This window comes from Fulmarus glacialis, unplaced genomic scaffold (genome assembly GCF_000690835.1).
Source record: "Fulmarus glacialis isolate BGI_N327 unplaced genomic scaffold, ASM69083v1 scaffold6731, whole genome shotgun sequence".
Classification (NCBI taxonomy): Eukaryota; Metazoa; Chordata; class Aves; order Procellariiformes; family Procellariidae; genus Fulmarus; species Fulmarus glacialis.
Genome location: NW_009194664.1, coordinates 30538 through 54987, shown reverse-complemented (window position 1 = coordinate 54987; position 24450 = coordinate 30538). Strand labels below are relative to the sequence as shown.

General features: G+C 42.8%; 1 protein-coding gene across 1 annotated transcript in view; it reads right to left on the bottom strand.

The window, feature by feature from the left end:
* Nucleotides 1-11952: 11952 nt before the first annotated feature.
* Nucleotides 11953-24450, bottom strand: part of CLCN1 (chloride channel, voltage-sensitive 1) — a gene marked incomplete at its 5' end in the record, with an annotated part of 37889 nt that continues 25391 nt past the window's right edge. Inside the window, 12 exons of the mRNA XM_009587840.1 lie at nucleotides 11953-12351; nucleotides 12819-12905; nucleotides 14805-14909; nucleotides 15556-15594; nucleotides 16343-16425; nucleotides 17979-18035; nucleotides 18117-18222; nucleotides 18343-18569; nucleotides 19088-19221; nucleotides 19952-20207; nucleotides 20295-20405; nucleotides 22001-22070. Coding sequence (XP_009586135.1) covers nucleotides 11953-12351; nucleotides 12819-12905; nucleotides 14805-14909; nucleotides 15556-15594; nucleotides 16343-16425; nucleotides 17979-18035; nucleotides 18117-18222; nucleotides 18343-18569; nucleotides 19088-19221; nucleotides 19952-20207; nucleotides 20295-20405; nucleotides 22001-22070 — 1674 coding nt within the window. The remainder of the gene's footprint in view (nucleotides 12352-12818; nucleotides 12906-14804; nucleotides 14910-15555; nucleotides 15595-16342; nucleotides 16426-17978; nucleotides 18036-18116; nucleotides 18223-18342; nucleotides 18570-19087; nucleotides 19222-19951; nucleotides 20208-20294; nucleotides 20406-22000; nucleotides 22071-24450) is intronic.

Below are 24450 nucleotides of genomic sequence, written 5' to 3'. Positions count from 1 at the left end.
GGTGGGGGGTGGGGGGAGAAAAGAAAAAGGCTATTCTCCATGACCTCTCCACAATCCAAAAGAGAAATATATCTGCCTCTACAGTTGCCAGGAGCTTGACTGGAGAGGGCAGGTCTGCCCATCAACACTTGCGACCTGAGTGAGCATCCTAAGCTGAACTGGAAAGGCAGTTTGAATCTCTTTAAAAATGGAAAATGGTTTGTATAACCTGGCCTTTTCTTATGTAACAGGCCTGCTGCTTATGTGTATCCAATATCAGAGAGAGGAACCTGGAACCTACTGTACATTTCCCAGAAAAGCCATTAGTATATAGCTACACCTATTCAAGCATACGGATGGCACAGGTGCTCTGTGAGCAAGATTTGGCCTGCAGTTCCTTTATCCTGGCGAGGATGGATGAGTTGGAGAGAGTCCAGCCAAATACTCAGAGCCCAAATTAAATTTATGAGGCTGAAAATAAGAAGGAAAGGTAAGCTCAGTATCCCTGATCTACATTTACTAAGAAACTGAGCCCTGCTGTTAATTTACACAAACCCTTTGTAGAGCAGAGCTGCACTACATAAAAATTTTGGATTTTGTTGAAGCAGCAGAGGTAGAAGATTCCCATCTTCCCCCCCTGCCTCCTCCCCCACAGCCTTTGTCTTCAATAGGAACTTGTTGAAATTATTGTGCTGAACACAAATGAAAACTTAAACACAAGTGACCCTAATTGAGAAAGATCTCAAATTCCACTGCAAGACAATTCTCTCTTGGTCCTTTTCCCATGATTGCTCATATCTGATCAGTTACACTATTTCACAAGGTTTTTTTTTTTTTTCTATAAATCTTAAGCTTTCTTTACAAGCCTTGTGAGTTCTCTTCAACTCCATTATCTCAGGCTCTGGGATGGAGAAGTCAATCTGCTTCTTTCAGTTTCTGTACCTCTAAATCATCATCTTCTTCTCAGAAGCTGCTGACAAGTCACCCACTTGCTTTTCCCCCTTAAAAACTTTAAAATCACCTTTCATGATAGGCTTGCAGCAGAGAACAGAGTTTAACCGTACCTCTAAGCTGATCAAATAGTGAGCTGCTCTGAAGGAGGCAGCCCTCTGCCCTGACTGTGGTCACCTCCCACAATCCTGGTACAGGTGCTGATACCCAGCTGACCCCACAACAAGCCAGTGCACTTTTACCCTACTATAAAAGTGAAGAGGGAACAGCTGTGAGCAGAGAGAGAGAGTGTGTTATTCTCAGCAGCTGGCCTTTATATCAGGTTAGGGAAACTCTGAAAGTGCACTTTGAAATGGCATCTTCATGATGAGTCTAAGCTGCTAAAAGGAGCTGTCATGCCTCCTCCCTTCCGTCACCACCAGCTATATACTTCTACTGCCTAAGAAGCACCAGTGCTAACACTCATTTGGCTGCTTGGGAACTGGCCCCATTGAAAACTAACCCAGTCCCCTATCAAAATAAGGGTTTCAGTGGGATCAGCTCCTTGTATTGTTTTCACTTGGTGAGGCAAGCATCACTGAGGGCTGGTGAAACGTGCAGATGGTCATGTTGAAGAATATTTCTTTGGTTGCAGATGCAGCTTAAATTGGCTTAAGCTGATAGTGAAATATCTGAGAAGAATAAACCCAGCTGGGGTACCAGGGAGGATATATTCCCCCCTTCCTTCCCTAGTGTTTTCCTTAGAATTTCTAGTATGCTCTTATCTGATTTGTTTTTTGTTGTTATTTAATGCCCTGTTATTTCCCTCACTATTCCCTCCCCTTCCACAGGCTCCTTTGAGATAATCCCTTCCAATCAGGCAGGAGGAGATGAGTAACTTGATATATGCATGAAATTAATAAAATTAACATGCACAAATCTCATATGCACTCAGTGATTACACTCCACGGCTACTAAGGATACTGATAATTCTTCTCCTATAATTGCAAGAGGCAGAGCCTTGTGCAGGACTGAAGCAAAGCTGTTGAAGGTGAGGTTTATCCCTATCTTTAAGCCAGTTCCAATCTAGTGTGAGATCCAGAATGGCACTTCACACCTAGGCAGAGTCTGTCCATGATGTACCGTGTACAACAACAACTAAAAAATACTAGTTGTAGGTCCGGAGAAAAGAACTGGAGAGAAGGAAACTGTACTCTTCATTTGTCAGAGGTATGAGGTATGGTGGTGAGGCAAGGTAGTGTGAAATAGTACAGGCTTGTGGGCAACCATGTGTGCTCTGTGCAATAGCAAGGGAAGTCTAGCCAGAGAGGGAAAGACATTGAGAGAAAGGCTTGGGAAAAAGATCAAGAAAAGCTTGAATTCTTATGTTTACACGATACAGGTAGGAAGCTTCATGGCAGATGCCAGGCAGAATGGGCTCAGGTATAGAATTGCTACACAAGCTGTAGCTCCAGGATTGGCGCAGCTTATGGTACTCTTTAGTCCAAGCCACACTTCTTTTTGTAAGACACAGTGATAAAAAAGAGACCTCCCTGAATTTGGGCACCTACTGGCTTCTTTTTCATCATCTTCGAAAAACAGTTCACAATATGCTTAATTCTTCAGGGGAGTCATATAAGAAATACACCAAATGAGAACTTAGTCATTGTTCAAACGAAGTTAATGTGAGTTCTGTTCTCATTGGAAACCCTAAATATCTACATTTAGCTCAGTTTGCCTTAACTGTTGTATTCGTAATTGCCTAGAAAGAGAAACAAACTAAAATAAATCCACCTCTAAATGTTGTGGAGAGCAGAGCAACGTTGGCACAGTCTAAGCTCTTCCTTCTAATTTCTCCCAGATGGAATTTCCCATGTTCCTTATTCAGACAACTCTAAACAATCTGGCATTTCCCTTAAAGTAACTGACTTTTTCCAAAAGAAAAAGGAAAAGAAAGCAAAGAAAATAAATCCATTCTAATACAGAGATTATCAGCAGCTAGTGCCCTTACATCTAGAAAAATACAAATAAGTAACAGTTTCATCTTTGATTCCCCTCCCCTGTAGCAATCTGACAGGGAAAGATTTCTATGCCATGGCTCAGGGAAAGGCAAAATAAGCAGGGAAAATGTGAATAAAGTACTGCCTATTAGAACTAAATATATGTGTGGCACAGCTTACAGTCATTAAAGCACAGTCTCAAATATGAATGCAAGCTGTAAAGTCAACGTCAGGTGCCTCTATTGTATCATAGGCTTTTCCCAGGCTAGTGAACCTGCACAGGAGCAGAAGAGAACAGCTGGACATTGGTGCCAGACCAATGTCTCTCTTTGTGTCAGAAGGCATCATGGTGCCTGGGCAAGACTGTTGGGGACACTATGCTCTCTCAGCAGCACAGCCAGCTTCATGAATTGACTGGGGTAGGGATGAAGACAAATCGTTATTGTGTTAACAAATGGACATGGAAGACCTGCACTTAGAACATTAGGGTCTGTTTGCATCCTTGCACTGACATTTTTCCCCAGCATAGGCAGAACAAAGCATTATCTTTTCCTTGGAAATCAAGAGCAGCTCCGTGATTGTCGGTGTTGGTCTGGAAAAATTTAGTCAGGCCAGGACTCTGAGAAAGAGTATGTTTACTAAAACTGTAGAGACTTGTTCAAGAATGTTCTCAGTGCAGATATCATAGAATCATAGAATGGTTTGGGTTTGAAGGGACCTTAAAGATGATCTAGTTCCAACGCCCCTGCCATGGGCAGGACTTACCTACTGATGAGTAGTAGCTGCTGTCTTCGAGGAAGAGAGGGGTTGCAGTGTTCTGTGGAAAAAATGCTACTGAGCATCTTCCTCATCTCCTTTGACTGGGAACATTTTAAATGCCCTCTGAAACCTAGTCTTGTTTTTCTTTCCCGTCAGGGATCACATATCCATGCTAGCAAGACAAAAACATCTAAAAAGGCTTTTCTCCGTTATGGAGACAAGTCCGTGCACCAAGATTTACTTCTAATAAGATAAAGGCATCTAGTCCAAATTCACTGGCCTTCTGGATTCATTTTCATTGGGCATGGAAATCCAGGCATGAGTTGGAGGTCAAAAGGTTAAGAACCCTCTTCCAGAGCTCTGCCAACCTCCCATGAGGCAAGTACAGGTGAACTTCCCTTCTTTTCAGGTACTGCATGTGTGAGCGATGTAGCAAGCCAAAAGCTCTTTTGCAGGTATATATTCTTCTTTGGCTTCAATTTTTCTTCTCTGATTTGTGCATGATTGGAGGTCTCTGGGAATCCCTACACTATAAAATTGGGTCTCAAAAGTGATTTTACAAGGAACAGGATTTGTCTTGTTTCAGCTCTTTTCAGATATGGGAGGATACAGACTGAGGATTTGGGAGGTACAAGGGCGGTGGATGGGAGTCTCATGGGTGGCATGTGGAACGGATTCCTGAAGCATATTTAAAAGTAACTAAAAGCTTGGGTCTTCAAATGTTGTATTCTCAGTATCTGAAACTGCTTTAGCATAAGCATATGGGACAATGGAGGTTGCCGCAAAGCAATTTTAAAGAGCTTCCTCCAAGCGGGGAAAGCTGCATGGTGATTATATGTATTCTTTCAAGCTAGTGCTTACAGAGGTGCATTGATGTTTGGGAGGAAAGTACTGAATGGAAGTAAAACAAAAAGGGAAAGGGACCCACTATTGAAAGCTTTCATCCTTACTTTGTCCCACACTAGCCCTTAATGACTAAAATGAGTCTGATTTGCCTTTGGTCTTCCAGCTCCAAAATATGTTTGCCTGAAAATTTTTGTTGGATATACTTCGCATGTTTTGATAATGTGACTTATGAGATAACACTTCTACAAAGATATATATAAATACATACATGTACAACCACATACATACACGTACACACACTACATATAGACTTAGGAAACTATATGGCATTATACACCTCCATGCCTGTATGTGGCAGCAACCACAGTAAAGAAGAGGAGGTAGCTCAAAATAGCATGTACACAGTCCTTTATGGAGTTATTATTAAACAGAATGTGGTCTTGCCGTCCTGGCTGGTGGAAGTGTTTTTTTTCTGTGGGACTGGTTCCAGGGGAGTTGCGTCTGAGGAAGGAGGATCCTAGGAAGAGGGGGTGGGTCTCAATGAGGTAGCCTGATGGAGGACATTGAAAAGGATCCACGGTGACTTGGAGAAGCATCCCAGAGTAGGAAATATATGATAACACTATTTCTCATCAAGAAGATAAGAACATCACATGTTTGACTATACAGGGCTAAAATCTTGTGTATGCCTCTGGCTACCATGACACAAATCCCAGGCCATTGTGGCAGATTTGATGACAGACAGCATCACATCGACGGGACCCTCTAGTTTAGTGTAGAGTGAGTTTTCCTGTTCCACTGAAACACCATTTTCCAGATGATACATGGAAGTCTTGTCCCAATATTGGTGACACGCAGACACATCTGGTAAAGAGTTGGAAAGAAGTTTCACAACAGCAGATTAGGACACAAAGAGGAGTCTGATGCTGGGGTTGTAAAAGGCACTGACACTGGGTAGCAAGACTCTGGTTTCACATTTCAGTTTTAAATCGGCACTTATAAGCGTGCTGTCCTCATAGCAGGTCGGGGAATTGGATGACCCAGAGGGAAAGGAGCATCTCTGCACTTGCAACATTGTTGTATCATCTGCTTCTGATTTAGGACATCAGGCCAGATCCAGCAGCACTTTGTTTACCATATGAGAATTTTAAGTTCTAGACATAAAAGATACCTATTTCCTTGTGAAGATACTTGCACTTTTCCGCTGGTTCTTACAGGGGCTAAGCAGTGTCACTTGCCCTGCTTAAGGCATAGCATATCTCACAATCAGGGCTACTGAGGTGGTCTTTGCTTTCTGTGTTCTATTTGAAGTTAATCTGCTTCCTTCCAGTTTACCTGTCTTTGCTTCTGAGTAGATTCCCACCCATCCCTTGATATGTATGTCTGCATAATTATGTTCATATAATTAATTGTGACTTCCAGAAGACACACATATTTAACTCCTTTAGGTTTTTGGTTTTTTTATCAATCCTGTAAGTCCCCTAATACTTGCTCCTGGTTTCTTTTTTGTGTGTGTAGGTTTTTTGTTTGTTTGGTTTGTTTTGTTTTTTTTCCCAAATGGCCTCTAAATTGTCACTGTTTTTTTTTTTAAATGTAGTGTTTCAAGTGAAATCAGTTACTCTACATACGTTTTAAGACTTGAGTCTCTGGGAAAATAACATGTCTCTGAGCCTGGAAGTCGTACCTCTGCATAGGAAAAATGTCTTTTTTTCTTAATTTTACATTGTGGTTCAAAGATGGCATCCAGCTGCTGAATGCTTCACCTAATAGAACTCTTTTACCATCGTACTAGTCTAGATTTCTCCCTCAGTTAAGTACGTGTCCTCTGGATTTAGCTGCTTAGCCTCAGCATGAACCTCATTCTGTGGTATCTGCCCCAGTCTGTGATCTCCACTTTCTGCTTATTTCTCTGTTTAGACTAGATGGCAAATCTACCATATGTTTCTGTCATGTTACTGTCTTACAAACTCTCATATGTTACTTCCTTTTTCAAGTCATTAATGAAAACAGTAAATAAAAAGGGCATAAGACCATTCTTGCTGCATACCTCACTGGCTCTGCACTTTGCCAGCTGCAAGGGTATTTTCTATACAGTCCCTCAGACAGTTCGTATCTTCTGTGCCAGAGAAACTGCAAATTTGATTTAAGCATAAGATTTTGTGACATGTTTGGTCATAATCCAACCATCTTACAGCTCTGATTACTTTTCACAGCCCGTTTGCTTAAGTGCACTATAGAAGCTTGAGGGGGAGAAAAAAGCAGATGAATATTTTTTGGCAAATGTGTTCCTCATAAATCTTCCATTACTGTCTTTTGCACTTGTTTCTGTGTCAAAAAACTGAAAAGCTTCTAACTTGAGTTTGTATGACTTTAAGTCTGAACATATCTTAGTAGTCTTGTATTTTTATTTTTTGTTCTTCAAATGAAGTAAGTAGCTATTCAGTAAATAGCCAGATATTGGCAGCTTTTAGATTGTTGTTCATATAAAGCAGGCAATTCATGTTTTCATTTCTCTACATTCTGTTTCCTTTATAAATTTGCTACTGAACTTTTCCTCAACATACTTTGTCTTCCGTATCAGGTGCAAACCTTCAAGTTGGCTACATACATTTCAGTAACTGGTTTTACTACGGAGCACAAGATGTTTGCACAAGCAGCACACCAAAACTGCTGGGATGTGAGCAAATGCTCATTTGAAAGGCCAATGCTTGAACTAGTAACAGATTTGGCTGAGACTGGCTTCATTTAGCTAGCAGACTAATCCCAGCAGTGGCCACTGTAGTGTCTTTAGCACCGTGAGGCTGAATCAGGACTTACTGACTTCCAGCAAGCTGAGGGAGGGGGAGATGTGGCTCAAAGCACAGGCAACGCAATTGCAGAGCTATCTCCTATTGTACACCCGTGATTTGAAAAAGGTGATGTTTATGTGTGTGTGTGAATACACGTGCAGAGGGTTGTCTGTCCAGTATGGGGGGGGCACACAATGAGAGCCTGCGGTTTATGGTCAGGACGAGTTTAAGCTTGCCTCCCACAAATAAAGCCTTAAAAAGTTTTGCATCACATGGCTTAAGATAAAAAAGTGTTTTTCTCTATTTGAGAATACTAATGCTCAGGCATGGCTTTTGTGCGGAAATATTAATTATGGGTCTTCAAGTGTTGATTAAATTGTTATGAGAGCTGTGCCCAGATCCTTGCTTATGTGGCCATGAACAACTTATTGCTTGTTGTGACAGTATTTTTAATAGTGTGTTTTTAATTATTCCCTTCCTGGGATTGGACTAATTTGGCAAAGAGGCATCTTTATTTGCTCAGCTGGTTATTGCCCTGTCTTGCACTCTTTGGCCACAAACCACACACTTCTATACAGTGTTTGCGTAACTGCGGGGGGGGGAAGTTATTTTTATGAACTCTTGATTCTGTCTGTCTCTCTATTCCTGCTTGTACTAATTGGTTTTGTCCATAGGGTTAGCAAACTAGATTTTTTTTAGTCTGAAATAATTTGCCAACCAGAAAAAGTTACATTGTTCAGGCAAATTTTTCTGGTTGTCCAGTAGTCCCATCTCCATGTGTTTTCTCCTTCAACTGCATCATGACTAAGTCTCTTAGCCCTGTCATAACAACCCAAAGCCCTATCTGTTGTCTTGTCAATCCTAAGTCTTCCTTATTTTTTCACTTCTTTATATTGGTGAGTTTAAAAATGAGACTTCTGCTTTAAATTCCATGTAAAAGGAAGAGTTCAACTTTTTGCTAGATCAAAATTTAATAGATATTTAATAGATACTTAATAGATAACTTCTTCCCTTCATTAACTGACTATCAGAAAACTGGCAATTAGTTGAGATTAAGACTACATTTATCTTGAAGATACAAGGTCAAAGGATTTTTTTTAGGGTTGTTGTTTCCCAAAATTTTCTGCTCTGATGGAGATTTTTCACTATTGTGTTCTTCTCAGAGTATTTCCTTATATGCTGGGTACCAAATGTAGTTCAGCGGGTGCTTGGAGTTGAAAATGTTGAACAAGACCAGCTCATTTTAGTGCTTTGAGTGGTAGTGACAAGCTTGATTCATTGTGACATGAATCTTTGCTCAAAGCAACTGCACATGCTATTTAGGAGAAAAGCAAGCTTCTGTGGTTCAAAACAGCCTCAAAGCTTTTTCTTTCTCAAGGCTTGTGCTTGGATTTTTAGGAGCGGATCAGAGATTTGACTTTCTAGCTGAATAGGAAGGCCTCAGTGCTGATACAAATTCTGGGGATATTTGGGATTGGGAAAAAAATGATTTTTGTGTGTAGGTAGCCAAGTCTGTGCTACTTCGATAGGATGAGAGATGCGGGTTTTAGAGTGACAGATCAGTGTGACTTTGTTTGCCGGACAAAGGTTTCAAGCTTAAACTTTGAGGGGGCGTACTGGGATTGCCTGAGAGGGTGCAGGCTTAGAGTTCTCTTGACAAAGGCCTCCACATTTCACACCCACTAAAGTACTTGGCATCAGCTCAGTGAAGATTTTATTGGTAAAATGGAAGTGGAAACATCTTCAGCCATTGCAAACCATCTTTGCAGTATGTTTTTTGTCCCCTCCTGGCTCCCTATACATACCTTTTCCTAGGTGAGAAAATGGTGCAGATGAATGCTGCTTCTGCTCAAAGAGTGGGGTCATACCTGGAATGGATCTTGAGTAATGCCTCCAAGGATTAGCAGTAACACCCACCTTTCTGCTTCCCCACAGAGAGCAGTCCAGCTCCTCATGGTAACTCTGGGACAGCTAAAGGCAATAGGAATGGAGAGATACGTGTGTGTGCATGTGTGGGCACACATGTGTGTGATCTTGTACCATCAGGTGACAAACCTCAAGAAACTTTCCAGGTTAGCTTGGGTCTTACTCTGAGCTCCCCAAGCCTTTCCATGTGCATCATTTTTGCTCCAGCTTCATCTCCCCCAGCTCACAGTCTGTCTGTCATGACTCACACACTCTCTGGCTTTGATTTAGACTCCATCTGCTTTCTCAGCCAGTCAGATACCAGTTCTTCTGTAACACACCGTAGGAGAAGTGTGGGACTGCAGCAGAACATGTATCTGTATTCGGAAGAGAGGAGGGGGAGGTGTATTAACTCCAGCCTCAAAGTTTCTCCTTGTCTCATCTGTCTCAGAGCAAGCATTTGGCTAAGCTGCAAAATGTAAGTCTGCACTTGCCAGTAATAAGGCTGGGGCTGACTTGGAGAAACTTGTCCTTCCTAAGCGTGTGTGGACCCTCAGATCAGATTTGGTCTTAGAGCGTTGCCACTCACTGCACGTTTATGGGTTTTTAAAAGGAATGTCCTTTCTTCCCTGCTTGTTTAAAGGACTATCACAGTTCCCTGAGAAAAAATAGCAGCTGTTTTGCTTCTTCTCTGCAGGCAGGGAAAGGTGACACAAAGGGAGCAGGGAGGCTGTGTGCTAATGCCTGGCAGCCAGAAATGTGCCACAACCCTCTGGTGGAGGCAAACAGCTGGTGTGCACAAGAGACTTGCCCTCAGATCACCACTGTCTTCTCACAAGCACAGGGTGACCTGACCCTTGGAGGACTGAAGATCACTTTGGCAGGGAAAGGCTGTCCCCAGTTAGCTTATAGAGGGGGATCACGTGTCAAAGACAATACAGAGCTGATGGGCTCTGAATTCCAGACAACAAAAATAAATCTCTCCCTCTTCAAGAGACTAGCTGGGGAGATTTCCCGCTATTATAAGCTTGTCACAGACTCCCCCACCCATGAGCATCATCAGAGAGGAATTGGTGCAAGGTCAATCCTTGGAATTAAAGCCAGGAGGGAATTTTCCTAGGGAGACCGGGTTAGAGGTAACCATATTTTTGACTTGCTCCTGAGACAGCTTGTGGAAAAGCACCTGTTAGGGTGAAATTGGTCACTCTAAGTTAGGTAATGCTTTACTAATATCAGGAAGGGGGATGTGGCCCAACATTCGGGAGAATACCCCAAGAACATATTCTCAAAGCCTAGATTTCTTCCCTGTTGTTGATAAGTGCAAACACATCCAATAGGCTGTTTGGATCAAAAATATGATAGAAAGAGTTGTAGAATGTTAGAGAAAAGCTGCAGAATACACAGAATTTGATTTTGCCTATTTACCGAGAAAACCTCACAAGGACAGTGAGTTAAACAAAGCAGCATCTTATCTTTGGATGCTAAGGTTTTGCATGCATGACATGAACTGACAAGACATCTTTTTGCAAGATACAGATCAAGATCTGCTCCGGATTTAGAACTGGAATAGAGAGGGATGCTGCAGACAAGGGTTGAGGTCTCTGCTGTTCGTCACAACGGGGACAAGCTGGCAAAAGTGAGAGCTGGAATTCTCAGATCTGAGGTATGCAGAAATATGTGGAAAGTAGGCAGGGTAGAATTACCAGGAAAGAGAGCAGGAGTCTTCAGAGAGAAACCTGTTTTCACAGTGTAGAAAATGTGGCTTCCCTCTGCTGTATTTCTTGGCAGCCTGCTAACACTCCATAATTTTTTTTGGTGTTATATTTTAAGACTGTAACTTTGTAAAAGTTGTGAACAGTGATTCAGAGACAAACACAAGTACTTGAAATATAGGTGCATACATGCTGTTTTACTCCTCTCCCTCCAACACTGAGGATGGCCCCACTTAAGGTTTTCCCATTCTATTTAAAAATTCCAGAGATGATGGGAAAACAAAGAGGCTTTCCTCCCTTCCAGTGCTTTTCTTAGAGCCCTGGCTGAATTCAAAACATGAGACATCATAGACTGAATATTTTCCTCCCACTTGTTTTTAGGGCACAGCTCAGCTAAAGAACAGAGGAGAAGCTCCTAACTGCACCCCCATCCAGGAAAATCCCAGAGTAAAAATTGAGAAAGAGGAAAAATGTTCTACACGGGAATGTTTGGGGGGGGATGCAAGATAAGAGCTAATAAAAAGGAGCTGCAGCAATACAGACAGGATCGTAGTCAGAAGCAGCAATATGCTTCTAGGCTGGAGGTCTGTCTCTGTTTACACTGGTGCACGCAGGCCAGGTGTGACTGGAAGGATGACACCAATGGAGAATGAGGAGAGCTGCTCCTTCTCCACTTCCCCCGTGGCAGATTGACACAGAGCATCCTGAGTGTGTCCGGTAGTATTCATGTCCTGTTACAATCCCTTCTGCCATGTTACATAGACATGACAGAAGTCTAAGCATTATGAGCCTGCCCTTAGCCACCTTGCAGTACACATCTGACTCCTGCACACACCTGTATAGTCCAACAGCCTAACAGTCTTTGCACAGAGAGAAAGCAGCAGAAGAAAGGATCAGTCCGATGCCCCTTTTCCCAGCTGAATTAATCCTCTGTGGGGATTGCAAAGAACATCCAAAAGCTTCTCTTCGAGGAGCAAACACAAGAAGACTGGCTCAACTGAAGAGTGTGATGGACTACTCCCCTCACACCAGCTATAAGGGGACATCCTCATCTTCATCTTCATCCTCATCCAGGTCAGTGGAGCGTAGGTTTATGTCCTTGAGGATGTCTGAGATGTTTTCAGCAACTGGACCTGCCAGCTCCATCTCTTCCAACTCAGTATCAGTGGCATAAGTGGAGCATAGGACTTCCCCCTCTTCATGCAAGTGTGAGGGCTGGGGGGAGTGCGAGCAGGGAAGCAGTGGGCTCTCTGTGCCCAAGTCCGCTGCTTGCTGTGCTGCCACCATGGAGCTGTCCTGCTGGCTCCACACCTGAGTGGCCTGGCTGACCTTCTCACTGCTGATGGAAGTCCGGTTGGTATCACGGAAACTGGCAAGGGGTGGGCGGAGGCGAACCCCAGAGCGTGTGGAGCCCTCTATTGCCTTCTGAAGCTATGAGAAGAGAAAAAGTTCAGAAAAAATGGATGAAAGGGCAGCTGACCCAGCCCTACCCAGCAGAAGTTCATCTACGCTCCAGGGTAAAGGGATCACAAATAGAGAAAGTCACAGGTCTACCTCTGGGGCCTGTGCAGATCATCTTTTACACTGGTGTTGTAATTTTTCATTCCACAGTAAATAGCAAATTTGACACCACTTTCAGAGACGGTAATAGCCACTCAATTAAGAGGCCTACATTCATGAAAAGGATGAACCATCTAACATCCCTGTAAAAAACGCCTGCTGCCTCCTCAAATACATTCCATTCCTCTACATGGCTTCCAAAGGGTTGATTCAGAATTCAACACTGGATTGAAAATGTAGCGATCGTAGTTATATATATTCCCAGCTAGGCCCTCCAACGCCTGTAAGTTATTGCAATGATCCACAGAACATTTGCAATTGATTAGGAGGAGACTTACCTCTTCCAAAGCCAACACTCCCCTCAGCTTCCCCATACTGGTTACATAGGCATGGCTAAGGCCCAGTAATGAGAACAATGTATGCGTCTATGAGCAAAAACACAAAAGACCATGTCAGGGACTTTGGAAACTGGTAACATGATGCTGCTAGAGCTGGGACTTGGGATTTAGAAATGGAAATATCAAAGGCGTACAAGTCTGCAGTCATCCTAGTGAGAAACTACCTCTTCCTTCCCCTTTTGTAGCTGGCAAATACTATCCTTTGGTCCTTCTGCTGTGTAGCCATAGTTGGGAGTGTGTTGATGATGGAGAGCACATTCTCAAGGTCACTCCCATCCTGCATCTGGCAAACAGAGATTCACATGCAACACCCTGTGTATTTGGGGATCTATTTCATTCTGGTACTGGAAATTAAACTGTCATATAGTAATATGCAAAGTCAGAACCTGCTTAGGCTATTTATTCCAGTGCTTTCCTTAACACTAGAAGATTTCTTTTTTCCTGTTCCAGAATATTTCCTGTCAAAACTTAAGCTTATTGCTGCTTATCCAGTGCAATAGGAACACTGAGAACAAGTTATTCCCCTTCTCTTGCAAAGCCTTCTTAAAAGGACAGATATCACACTGCTATCAGTCTTCTTTTCTTCAGCCTAAATATACCCCATTATTTTACTGTTCTTCATAGATCAGGCTTTCTAAAACTTTCAGCATTCTCAGTGTTCATCTGTGAGGTATTTCCAGCCTCCAAGTTCTTTAAGCTGAGCTCTAGCTGGACTTTACCTGTGGCCTTACATGAAGTCATTCTTTCACAGCTGGTGTTTGCCCTTTTTTTAACATCACATGAGATACTGAATGTCATGTCCAAGTGTAAGCTAGGGAAAAATCTCATTTCTCAGGAACAAGACATTTTACCCTAATGTAAAAGAAAATCAGACTGGTTAAATACAATTGATCATGATAAGCTGTAATATTCTTGCCATTGTCAGTAGTCTCACATTTAGCTCTAACTGTGCATACCTCAGATAGTTTGATTATTTATTCCTGCATTTTTTGTGCATCCAAGTTAAGTTGACTTGTCTGGTATTTCAGAGCTTCTCATTTGTTTTTTTTTATGAGAGGTATGAAACTTTCCCCATTTGCAGTCTTCAAGTATAATTTCTTGTAGCCCTTATATTCTCAAAGAAAAATGCTTGTGGTTTTCAGATTATTTCAGCCAGCTCTTTAGAAAACACCAAACTCATCTTAAGTATATGCTAATCTGTTCTTATTTTGTTCAAGGCTGAGATCTTACCCCTTTGATAACAGTAATTAATTAATTTTGTGAAAGGCATATGCTGATCGTTCACCGTTAAATGAATAAAAACATGCACTGTGCACTTTTGCTTCAGTTGACTGTTTTCCATTTCCATTGAGTGGAAGACCAGTCCTCTCTTACTCCCAAAATACAATGATTGCTTTTATCCTCAGTCATCCTGTGTTACTTCTAGAAGTTGTATGATCCAGCTTCCTCTTTCCTTGTTCCTCAGTTCAATGAAGAGCCTATGATATAGGGTGGTTTCAAGCAACTCTTCTCATACACTGAGGCAGACTCTATACCCTGACAGAAACACCCTGAGAAATCCAGGAGTACTCACTCCAGTGCTGCATAATGACAAAGTGGAGTGTAAATCTCAGTGTAATGCCCCCAGCAGCAAGGCATACAATGCTTCTGTTAATGTAGTGGCTGGAAAATCCTATGTGGTGTCCAAAAGCTATTTTAATAAACGCACTTAGACTTCTTATCATGTAGCCTTTCATTTTGCAGGAGATTGGAGGTACACGCAAAAGGTTATAGGAATAAACTGACTTCTGTAGCTGGATGTGGAAGTAGCTGGTGATAGTAGTTGTAGGTGAAGACAAGGAGAAGAAGTCAGTCATAGACTAGACTTGCAATGATAGATAGGGTGGAGAAAAATAGTGTATGCCTCAGAGAGACGTCTGCACCCACCTTGTGCAGGGAAGTTCTCTCCACCAGTTGGAAAGGGGAAGGGTCTATGCGGCAGCTGTCAAAGCACACATTCTTGTTCAGCTCCTCCTGTTCCCAAGCATCTATCTGACACAGGAAAGAAGAGGAATCACTCTTACAGTAATCAGCAGTGTTGCTGTCCTGTGTACCCAAACTAGTTCCATTCTCCTATTAATGCTTCTTCCTTCCTATGTAGATCATTCATCTTGCCCATTATATCACACCCCTCAGGTTTCCCGTCCCTTCCAGATGCCAAGTCCTTATGGAAACAGAGGAATTCCAGTACCTCAGAGGTTTTCTGAGAAGGTGAGGTTTTGCTCCTTCCTGCTTAAAGAGGGAGTGAACATCTTAGCTTTCCTTTCTGAGTGCATCTTCCCCTTGCAATTGCAAAATAATAGTTCCTTTGTGTAAAAAATGAAGGAATAACACAGACCCACAGAAAGATATAGGTGAGGGGGTACCTGTGGAGGTCTCTAGTCCAAAACCCTGCTCACAGCAGGGCTGACTTCAAAGCTAGATCAGTCAGAGCCTTATTCAGCACATCTAGCAGAACAATCTCTTCTGTTATTGGGTGAGACTTGCCCACTTTGCAACTCTAAGAAGAAATAGCTTTAGCTATGGCTTTGTGTGGCAATCACTGAGGTTGTCAGAGTTCAGGAAGTATTGCAAGTTATATGAAATGGGCAAAAGAAGCACTCAATTAACCTCACTCCCTTTCTGCACCCAGTCTTACCTCTTCTGGCCTCATTGTGTCAACAACTTCCACCGGCTCCTGTAGGAGAAAACACTGTTCAGGACAGACAAAGAACCCACAGTTTCAGAGAGTACAGAAAGGAAAAGTTTGCACAGCCTCCTCACCCCATGTGGTCCCCTTTTTGTTCCAAATAGTATATTACTGAGTGTTTAGATTTTCTTTATACTCATACATTACAAGGTGTACTCTGTACTTGCTGTACTTCCCTTGCCAATGAAGATTGACTATGGAATGCTGGTGGAGCAATTCAGGTGCCCAGACATGGTCATCTAGTACTGCTTTAGATGCTCTTAGATATCCCACACGGGGTCCAACTACTGCCCTAGAGTGGATGGGTCTCCCATAGGCTCTGTATGATATCCACCAAACCTGTGCAGATATGTCAGATACCCAAGGGCATCTAACATGGCACAAGGCAAAAGCATTTTTTCATTTTTATCTGGCCAAAACTGTTTGCCAAATTGAATAGAACTGCACTTTATTCCAGGTTAGCCAAAACAGCATTAAGTTATTCACTGAGAAAAAGCAGCCCACACTCAGTCATGATGGTAGCCTTGACAGATGGCTCTTTAGGAAGATGCACACTCCTTTACAGTAATCACACCCTTTCTCCTTGGAGAGACTTCCCCACTGATGCTGTCAGAGTTCAGGACCATAAGTATGTCCATGCTTTGGCCAAATGCTGAATGGCTCTGAGTAGTAGGTTCTATTTCCATTGCATTCCCTTCCCTCTTCAGGGTACTGCTAAGCTCTCTATATCGCTAACCTGGATGGCATTCTCTGTTTCAAGTGGACGGTTGTAATGGCACAAGAACTGCTGGATCAGTTGCCTCAGACTCCTGAAATTGCCTGAAGGATGAAAACAAACACATGGATAAGAGAGAAGAACAAGTGAGAGACAAAAATACAAAGCCCCATGCCCGTCTCCTTGCCCAAGGCTGGCTGGGAAATAATATGAGGGACGTAGTAGATGGTATATGACAGGGCTGAGCCAGTCATAATCTAGCATTCAATTTGTAAGATTGTGTCTGGGACATGCCAGAATAAATATTCCCATGAAATATCTTTTCCTCAAGGAGAGGAAACAAACCATTACAAAGTAGCCCTTGCAGATAATATTCATAGATCAGTGTCCCTAAAGAAAAAAAAAAAAACAACAACAGAAGCAAGACTACTAACACAGCAAACAACCTGATACAAGGGATAAACTGCTGTGACTAGAGGTTTCTGCAGTCCACAAAGAGAATGTGGTTTGGAGGATGAGTATGGAAAGGGGAGGTGAGAATCTGGAAATTACTTCAAAGACAAAACATATCAACATCCTGAATGTGACAGGTGCAAAGGAGTGAGGAGTCCATGGGTTGTGCCAGCAGTGTAATGGTGGGAATGAAAAAGACTGCAGAATTATTCTCCCAGGCAGGACAGTCAGGAATTAGCAAAGAGGAGGAGATAGGGTTTGGTGCTGTTGTGAAGTGAACACAGCTGTGGAGAAAGGTTGGTCAGAAAAAATGACAGCTGTGAGCCAAACTAAAAATTATGGCAGGGAAAGCCTCGTGAAGTCAGCCCTGCTCCACTTCCTCTTGTCAATCCTGGATCACTCAGTACTAGCTTCACGTAAAATGTCTCATACACTGTCCTTGTTTCGATGTGATTCTTTTTCTGATTTGGTAAGGAAGGTGGATGGCTGTCCCACCACTCTACTGCCCTGGAAGCATAAAGTGGATTTTCCTACGCGTTAGAGGTTTGGTCATACATGAGTGGTGTTAAGGAATGAGAATGTGCTATATGCTCTATTAGATGCTAATCTTTGGGTGCCTAAAAGCATGAGCCAGAGCCCTATCCTCTGTATTCATTCTCAAGATTGGGCTACACCTCTGTGCTTACTCACTTTCTGCATATTTCAAGACACATAAAGGAAAAAAAAACCACCATCCTGGATCAAACATACATGATACATGAACCAGATATGAGCTATGAGTACAGTCTTGGAAGCAAAGCTAATATAGGCTGGGGTGGCCCACAAAGAACACAATACATCAGTATTTGTCCATCATATTAATGTAGCTGAATCAGAGATGTGTGTCCAAGGGAGGAGCTGCTCAGTTTTGGAGATGGCTGAGCAACAGCCTAAGCTACTCAAAAAACAAGTACAGATGTTTAGCTCTCAGGCTGCTTTTCCCAGGGAAATTCATTCACAGGGTGAAGGAGGCAAGAGATGGGACCCTTCCATGCAGACTCTCCAGAAAATGTCTGAGGAGATGTTATTGCAAAGGATGGAGTGGACAGTACTGACAGAAAGAGAGCAGCCTGAGTGGGCCTATTTTTGCCATGCTCTCTGAGGGATCACAAACAAGATATTTCCAGGTACATTACACTGATGTTGAAGTACATTAACAAAGTACCTTTAATACGGGAACAGCAGAGAAAGCGCCTTCTCTCAGTGTCTGGGAAATCAGCACCTTGCACAGCATGTAAACACAGCATGAAAGCTTCCACAAGCTGACTAGGATGTGGCTGAGGCATGCCAGAAGTTACTATACCTGGGAGTTGCTGTGGCTCTGAAGTTTCAGGCATTTGTTTGAGAGGACGTGTTGGGCCATTGGGCTCCTCTGGATAACTGGGAGTGGGACTTGGGGGCCGAGGCAGCTGTTATGGAAAGGAGAGAAAATGAAGTCCAACCTGTGTTATTTCTTTCTCAGCCTCTCTAATGCCTTACTGCTTCTTAAGCAGTATCTGTGTTGCAGTCTCTCCACTTCTCTCCCTCACCTCTCCCTTCTCTTCTGTATCCTCATCCTCATCAACATAAGCAAAAGATTCATGCTTCAGCTTTGGCAGGGTTGCCCATGGTCCCTTGCTGTGCCCATCGTAGGGTGCCTCAGACAGCTTCTGCTGCATTTCTCTGTTGAGGAGCCGTCGCCGTTCTGGGCTTATATGTCTCTGGAGGAGAGCCTGCAGTTCAGATCGCTCTACAGACCCCAGAAGGATCATGGTCTCTGCATAACACAGAGCAGAGAAGCCATTAAGCCTCTTCAAGGTTTTGAATGTCCCCTGCCACACACTGCCCCTTCCTCCCTCCAAGTCTTCAAAGTGCTCGGACTTGTACTATCTAGAGTTATACAAGAGTCATTGACCAGCCCTGCTAGTTCCTGTTTATACACTGTGGGGCTGTAGGAAGCTCACCATGCCTGAGTTGTGCCACTCCTCAGCACCACATCAGAAGCAGGCTCTTTACTTATGCAAGATTCCCCCGGTGGTCACAGTTCAGTCCACAAACTTCCCACACACCTCCCTTACCTGCTATATCTGCTTCACTGCCCACACTCCAGCTTACCTGTCTGACCATCTGAAACAGCCTTCTGTCATACATCATCCATAGAGGAAGATTTTTAGGATGATTTTTTATGTAGTGGGTTAACTGTCTCCTTCAAAGCATGTCATTTGAAAGCTAGTTTCTTTGGCTCTTTAAGCTGAGATGGTCTTCAAGAATGACCAGTTTCTCCACATTGCTTACCTGGTGAGTCCACCAAAGGCAAAGTCTTAACAGTGGTGCTTTGGAGTAGAGTTTGCAAGTCTCGGTATTTACAGTTGGAGGAGATGAATTTCACATCTTGGACCATAATATCCTCAACAAAGATATTGTATTTGCTGTGAATTTATAGACAATAAGGTGAAGAGTTAGCATATTAAAAATGTCTAGCAGACAAATTCCTTAAACAAATATATAAATGACCACTTCTTTAAAAGTGTTCTCAATACAGTTGCTAAATAATCTTCTGTGAGAGTAACCAGAGGACTTTCCAACAGGATCAACACAGATTAACTGGATTTTCATTACAGTTGTATTCCACTCCATTACCCCTCACCATAAAAATACACATATCTATACACATATATGTATAGATGTTTTATATATACATACCTATGTACATTATATATACTAGAGATAGGAAGAAATGTATATGAATAACTGAATTTTGTTTTAAGCAAAATATCCAAATAAAATGATATTTCAAACATTTGCTGGAGAAAAAAATCCAAACTCCACTGAATTCAGAAAAAAATGGAAAATGAGACACTTGATTTTTAGATTTTTAAACTGAAACAATTTGGTAATATTAATACAAATTCAGTAATGTGGCAGATTATTCAAACCTGTGCTTTCAGTGAAAAAAAGAAGAGGACTTTTCTCCATTTCTGTGTATGAACCCTAATTCTACTCCACCATTTGTTTTTTCTTGCTCCAGGCCTATTCTGCCTTTTTATTTTCTTTGTAGTACCATCCCCTTTTCATGACCTTTTATTCTCCCATGGTCTCATCCTCTTCTGCTTTATTTCTTTGCCACTCCCCACCTCCACCTCTGTTTTACTACTATACCTTATGTGATTCCAGCCCAGGTCTGGCAGGTAGGGCAACTTCTTCACTTGGATGATGCTATCATAGAGGCTGGGCTGCAGACTCTGGGCCACCATGTTGGCAAGAATGACAGCCACCATCATGGGGAGGATGTGAGAGATCTGACCTGTCAGCTCGAAGCAGATCACAGCAGTGGAAACAGTGTGGCTCACTGCTCCTGTCAGAGCTGCTGCACCTTTCCCAGGTAGGGTGGAAAAGGAATAGGGAGAGAAGACGACTGTCATATAGAAACAGCATATCATGTCAACCAGGAAAGTCATGGGGATGGGACCAGACGAAGGAAAAGAAAGACATGGAGACTCACCAATGACAGCATACCCTCCAGGTAAGATTTGATAAACAATACCATCAAAGAGGATCCCGTTGGGAAAAAGTGATGCCATGATTTCCCCAATAAGACGCCCAAATGCAGCACCTGGAAAATACCACTGACAATTATGGAATTAACACCTAAGGAACATCCAGTCTGCGCTGTGCACCTATGCTGGGCGATCATTTGAGTATTTTCTAACAGAAACAAAATCAAAACCTACATTAAAATGACACTGGGGACTAAAGAGTAGTTCTCAGTTAGACTCCAAAAGGACAAAAAGGTACTAAGATATGTAAATACAGTTGACCCCTCATTCTTCCACTTAAGCACACTGGGCAGAGTGGTATTTGCGATTCCCAGGTAGGAGGAAATATTGTCAGAATATGTGCAATGTCAGTCCAGATCACAGTTGAGGCCCTTCACACACTCATTCTATGAATGACCAAACACTAGAATCACAGCTTACACAAGAGTTTAGGTGGGAAGGGATTTTTGGAGGTCTTGTTCTGAACCCTGCTCACAACAGGGCTAATTTCGAAGTGAGATCAAGCCCCCCAAGACCTTGTCCAGACGAGCTTTAAAAGTCTGCAAGGATGGGGAGCCTCCAGCCTTTCTGAGCACCTTAACCAAGGAAACAATTTTTTTCTTATGTCCTAGCAGAATTTCCCCTGCTGCAATTTGTGCCTTTACTTCCTATTTACTGTGTGTCTCTAAGAGGAGTCTTTCTATCCTCTCTATCTGCTCCTGCATTAGGTGGTGAAGGCCGCAGTTAGATCCCCTCTTGGCCTTCTCTTCTGCAGGTTGAACAAGCCCAACTTCCTCAGGCTCTCCTTGTTTGTTTTGTGCTCCAGCTCCCCAACAATCTCAGTGGCCTCTGCTGGACTCATTGCACTTTGTCAAAATCTCTTGTATTGGTGGACACAGAATGGCACAATATTCCAGAACTGTGTCCAAAATGCCAAATGCAGGGAAATAACCAATTTCTTTGCCTTGTTGGCTAGGCTTTTCCTAATACAGCCCTTTTTGTGATTAGCCTTCATCATGACAAGGGCATGCTACTGACTCTTGTTCAGTTGCTGCCTGCCAGAACCCAGAGGTCCTTAGCGCACACCATTTCATTTAAGAGCTGTGGATACTTCATGCTGAACTTCATGAGCTTGTATATTTTAGTCTAACATAGCCTCTCTTTCTCAACATTAGCATCGTATTCTTTTTATTTTTTGGTCTTGGAATTAAAACCAGTTAAAAAACAATAAACTCCCGTATGTTACCGTATTTCAGTCAGAAGAAATGAATAACTGGTGGATTACATTGCAGGTACTAGTTTTGAGGTTCTCTTTTCTAGTTGGCCTTCAGGGGCGAAAGGAACAACTACCACTAATCGTAGGATGAGAGTTGCTCTGTAGGTGAAGAGGCAGAGAAATTAGAAGGCCATGGCTCAGCATGCCTCCCCACAGTGTGGCTTTCCTTACGTAAAAGGACAGGGATTTCCTCCTCAGCATTTGGATTTGGGGGGTGGGAAAATGACAAAAGCAGAGACTCAGAGGCTGGTATATGGACTGGTAACCTAGCTTGTCATAGACATCAAGTGATGACTCCTCATCCACTAGAAGAAACCTACTTGGTACGTATGCAATGTCTCTCTTATCCTCTCCACCTGTCAGACCTATATGCTGCAACACAAAATTGAAACTCACCTAGAACAAAAACAGGCATGAAGCCTCCACAGGGGATTGGCATCGTGGTAGCAATGACAGACATCCAGAACTAGAACAGAGGCAGAGGATGCGGTTGTTACTGAGCAGCAATAGCATTTCCTGCAGCCCCACTCTACTGCCCAGCCTGTGAATCTGTAAGGAGACATGTTCTGAGGGATCTGGCAGTTCAGCCAGAAAGTGAAGGGTAAAGGGGCTGTGAGGTGTGAAGGGGAGCTGGAGGAACTCTGGCAACACACCAACACTGATGCAGAGGACCTCTGGGCAATTGCTGTGGTGTTAGGGAAGCTGAATCACCAAGGGGATGGATGAACATGAGAGTTCCTTTGCCTTGGACCTCGGAAGTTGAGATTTCCTACTGCTCCAAACAGCTTACCTTTTCATAGAACAAGGTTGTCAACATTTCACAGACTCAGAAAGATTTCAGTGTGAAGGGAACTCTGGAGGTCTCTCCCCCAACTCCCTGCTCTCACAGAAGGACTAATTCCTAAATTAGATCAGGTTGCTCAGGGCCTTGTCCAGGGGAGTTCTGAACATCTTGAAGGGTGGAGGTTCCCCAGCTTTTCTGGCCATTTGTGCCACTGCTGACCTACACTCTGGGGAGAATTTTTTCCTGAAGTCCAACTGTCATAAGTTTCCTTTATTACAGCTTGTGTCTGTTGCCTCTTTTCCTATCACTATATGGGGCAAAATGATGAAATCTGTCCTGTACTGCTAAAACCAATTCAAATGCTGACTTAGCCCAGCACATATAGACTTCTTCTGGAGGCAACAGCCTAATCTTACAGCTCAGACTTCCTCAGGCAATATGACAAGAGACTTCCACAGTTGAGGGAAACACAGAGAATGCTGCTGTTTCAAAAGCTTGTACAAAGAAGTGTACTGGCAAGATGTCCCTTGCTACAGCAGTATCATCCATAGGAGAGAGACAACCATGGTCCAGCACATCAAGAGCAATACTTTCAGGTATTTCAGGACCAGATATTCTCCTCAGAGTGGGCAAATCCTTCCTGTTCAAGGCACATATGAGGAGGTGATGCCTCTGCAGACATTGTCGTAGCTATAGATGAGATACTAATCTGTAGACAGTCAGTTTGGTGAGAGGAAATCCATCCAAGACAGTTTTTCCACTGTAACTCTCATAGGATGATTGGCATAAAAGGGAAAACGAAGCCAGGATGTAGCCTTCCATTTAGGAAAGCCCTCTATAAAGGTAACAAAGAGCCAGCAGAACAGCATCTCTCAGCACACAGTAGAGGAACAGGCTGTGAGGATGGGTTGGACCATCAATTTGATACCGGCTGTTGCTCTTCCTTCCATAAGCCATTTGAATATTCCAGAGGAGAAGTTTCTGGCTGGCTACAGAGGCTAGCAAGCTGCAGAAGTGGAGTATTGCTCTGTCTTTGCAGCCCTGAACCCAGGCCAAATACAGCTGAGAATTGGGACTATAGTGCAGTGGAGAATCAGGCCAAGTCTTTGCCTACAGTCGAAACAGCAGTTTCTTTTTATGTGGTCTATCCCAACCCTGAATATATCCAGAAGAAAATAAACTGCTTGGAGCAGTTATCTAGTGAATTGAGGAAGCTTTCATCTTGTCCCATCTAGTTAATGGGACAAGGCCAATGAATCTAGTGTCTGAGGATACAACTCTTCCAAGGGAGAACAGATGGACTCAGGATAGATACACCATGTAGTCCATCCGTCTTTTATTCAAGTAAATGAGACCTTAACTGCTTGGTACACTGTAATCAGAATTATCACAGAAGCAGAACCATTAACTGCCTGTCAGAAATTTGACACAGTGTTTTACTTTAGGTGGAATCAGCTGTGTCAATCAATCATTGATGTCCATTCCTGATCTACTGGAATGTTCAACTGATATTGCAAGGTGGTCTCAGCTCTTTTGCTTCGTTGCAACACAAAAATCATCATTTCTATGATATTTTTACCCTTTTATCTACCCCCTCCCGCCCAGGAAAACCTCTTTCTTGCTACTTGTATTTTGAATACTGGAATATAATGTTTTCTTCTTTCAAATCTCTTCTCTTGCTCTGTCGTGTGTCAGTTACACAGCTGATCCTTTCAGAGGCTGAACAGTTGCAACTTCTACAGATCATGTCAGCTCAGAACACTTAATCCACTGTCGCTTTCCAAGAAGTGAGCAAAACTGTTTTCAGCTGCATTTCTCCATCAAGTTACAGTACTGCTAACAAATCCCTGAGCCTCATGCAACTATAGATTGTGCTTGCATATTCTTATTTGTCTCCTATCTGTAGTCAGGAATACTAAGTAGACTTTGTCAGACTTCATTTAGACCAAATATAAATTATCTGAGAGCTTTTTACTCAATTACTTATTTTTTTGGAACTTGAGAAATCTTTCCTGATGTAGTCCTCCCTACCAACTACTACACGGTGGGTACCAAAGGACAT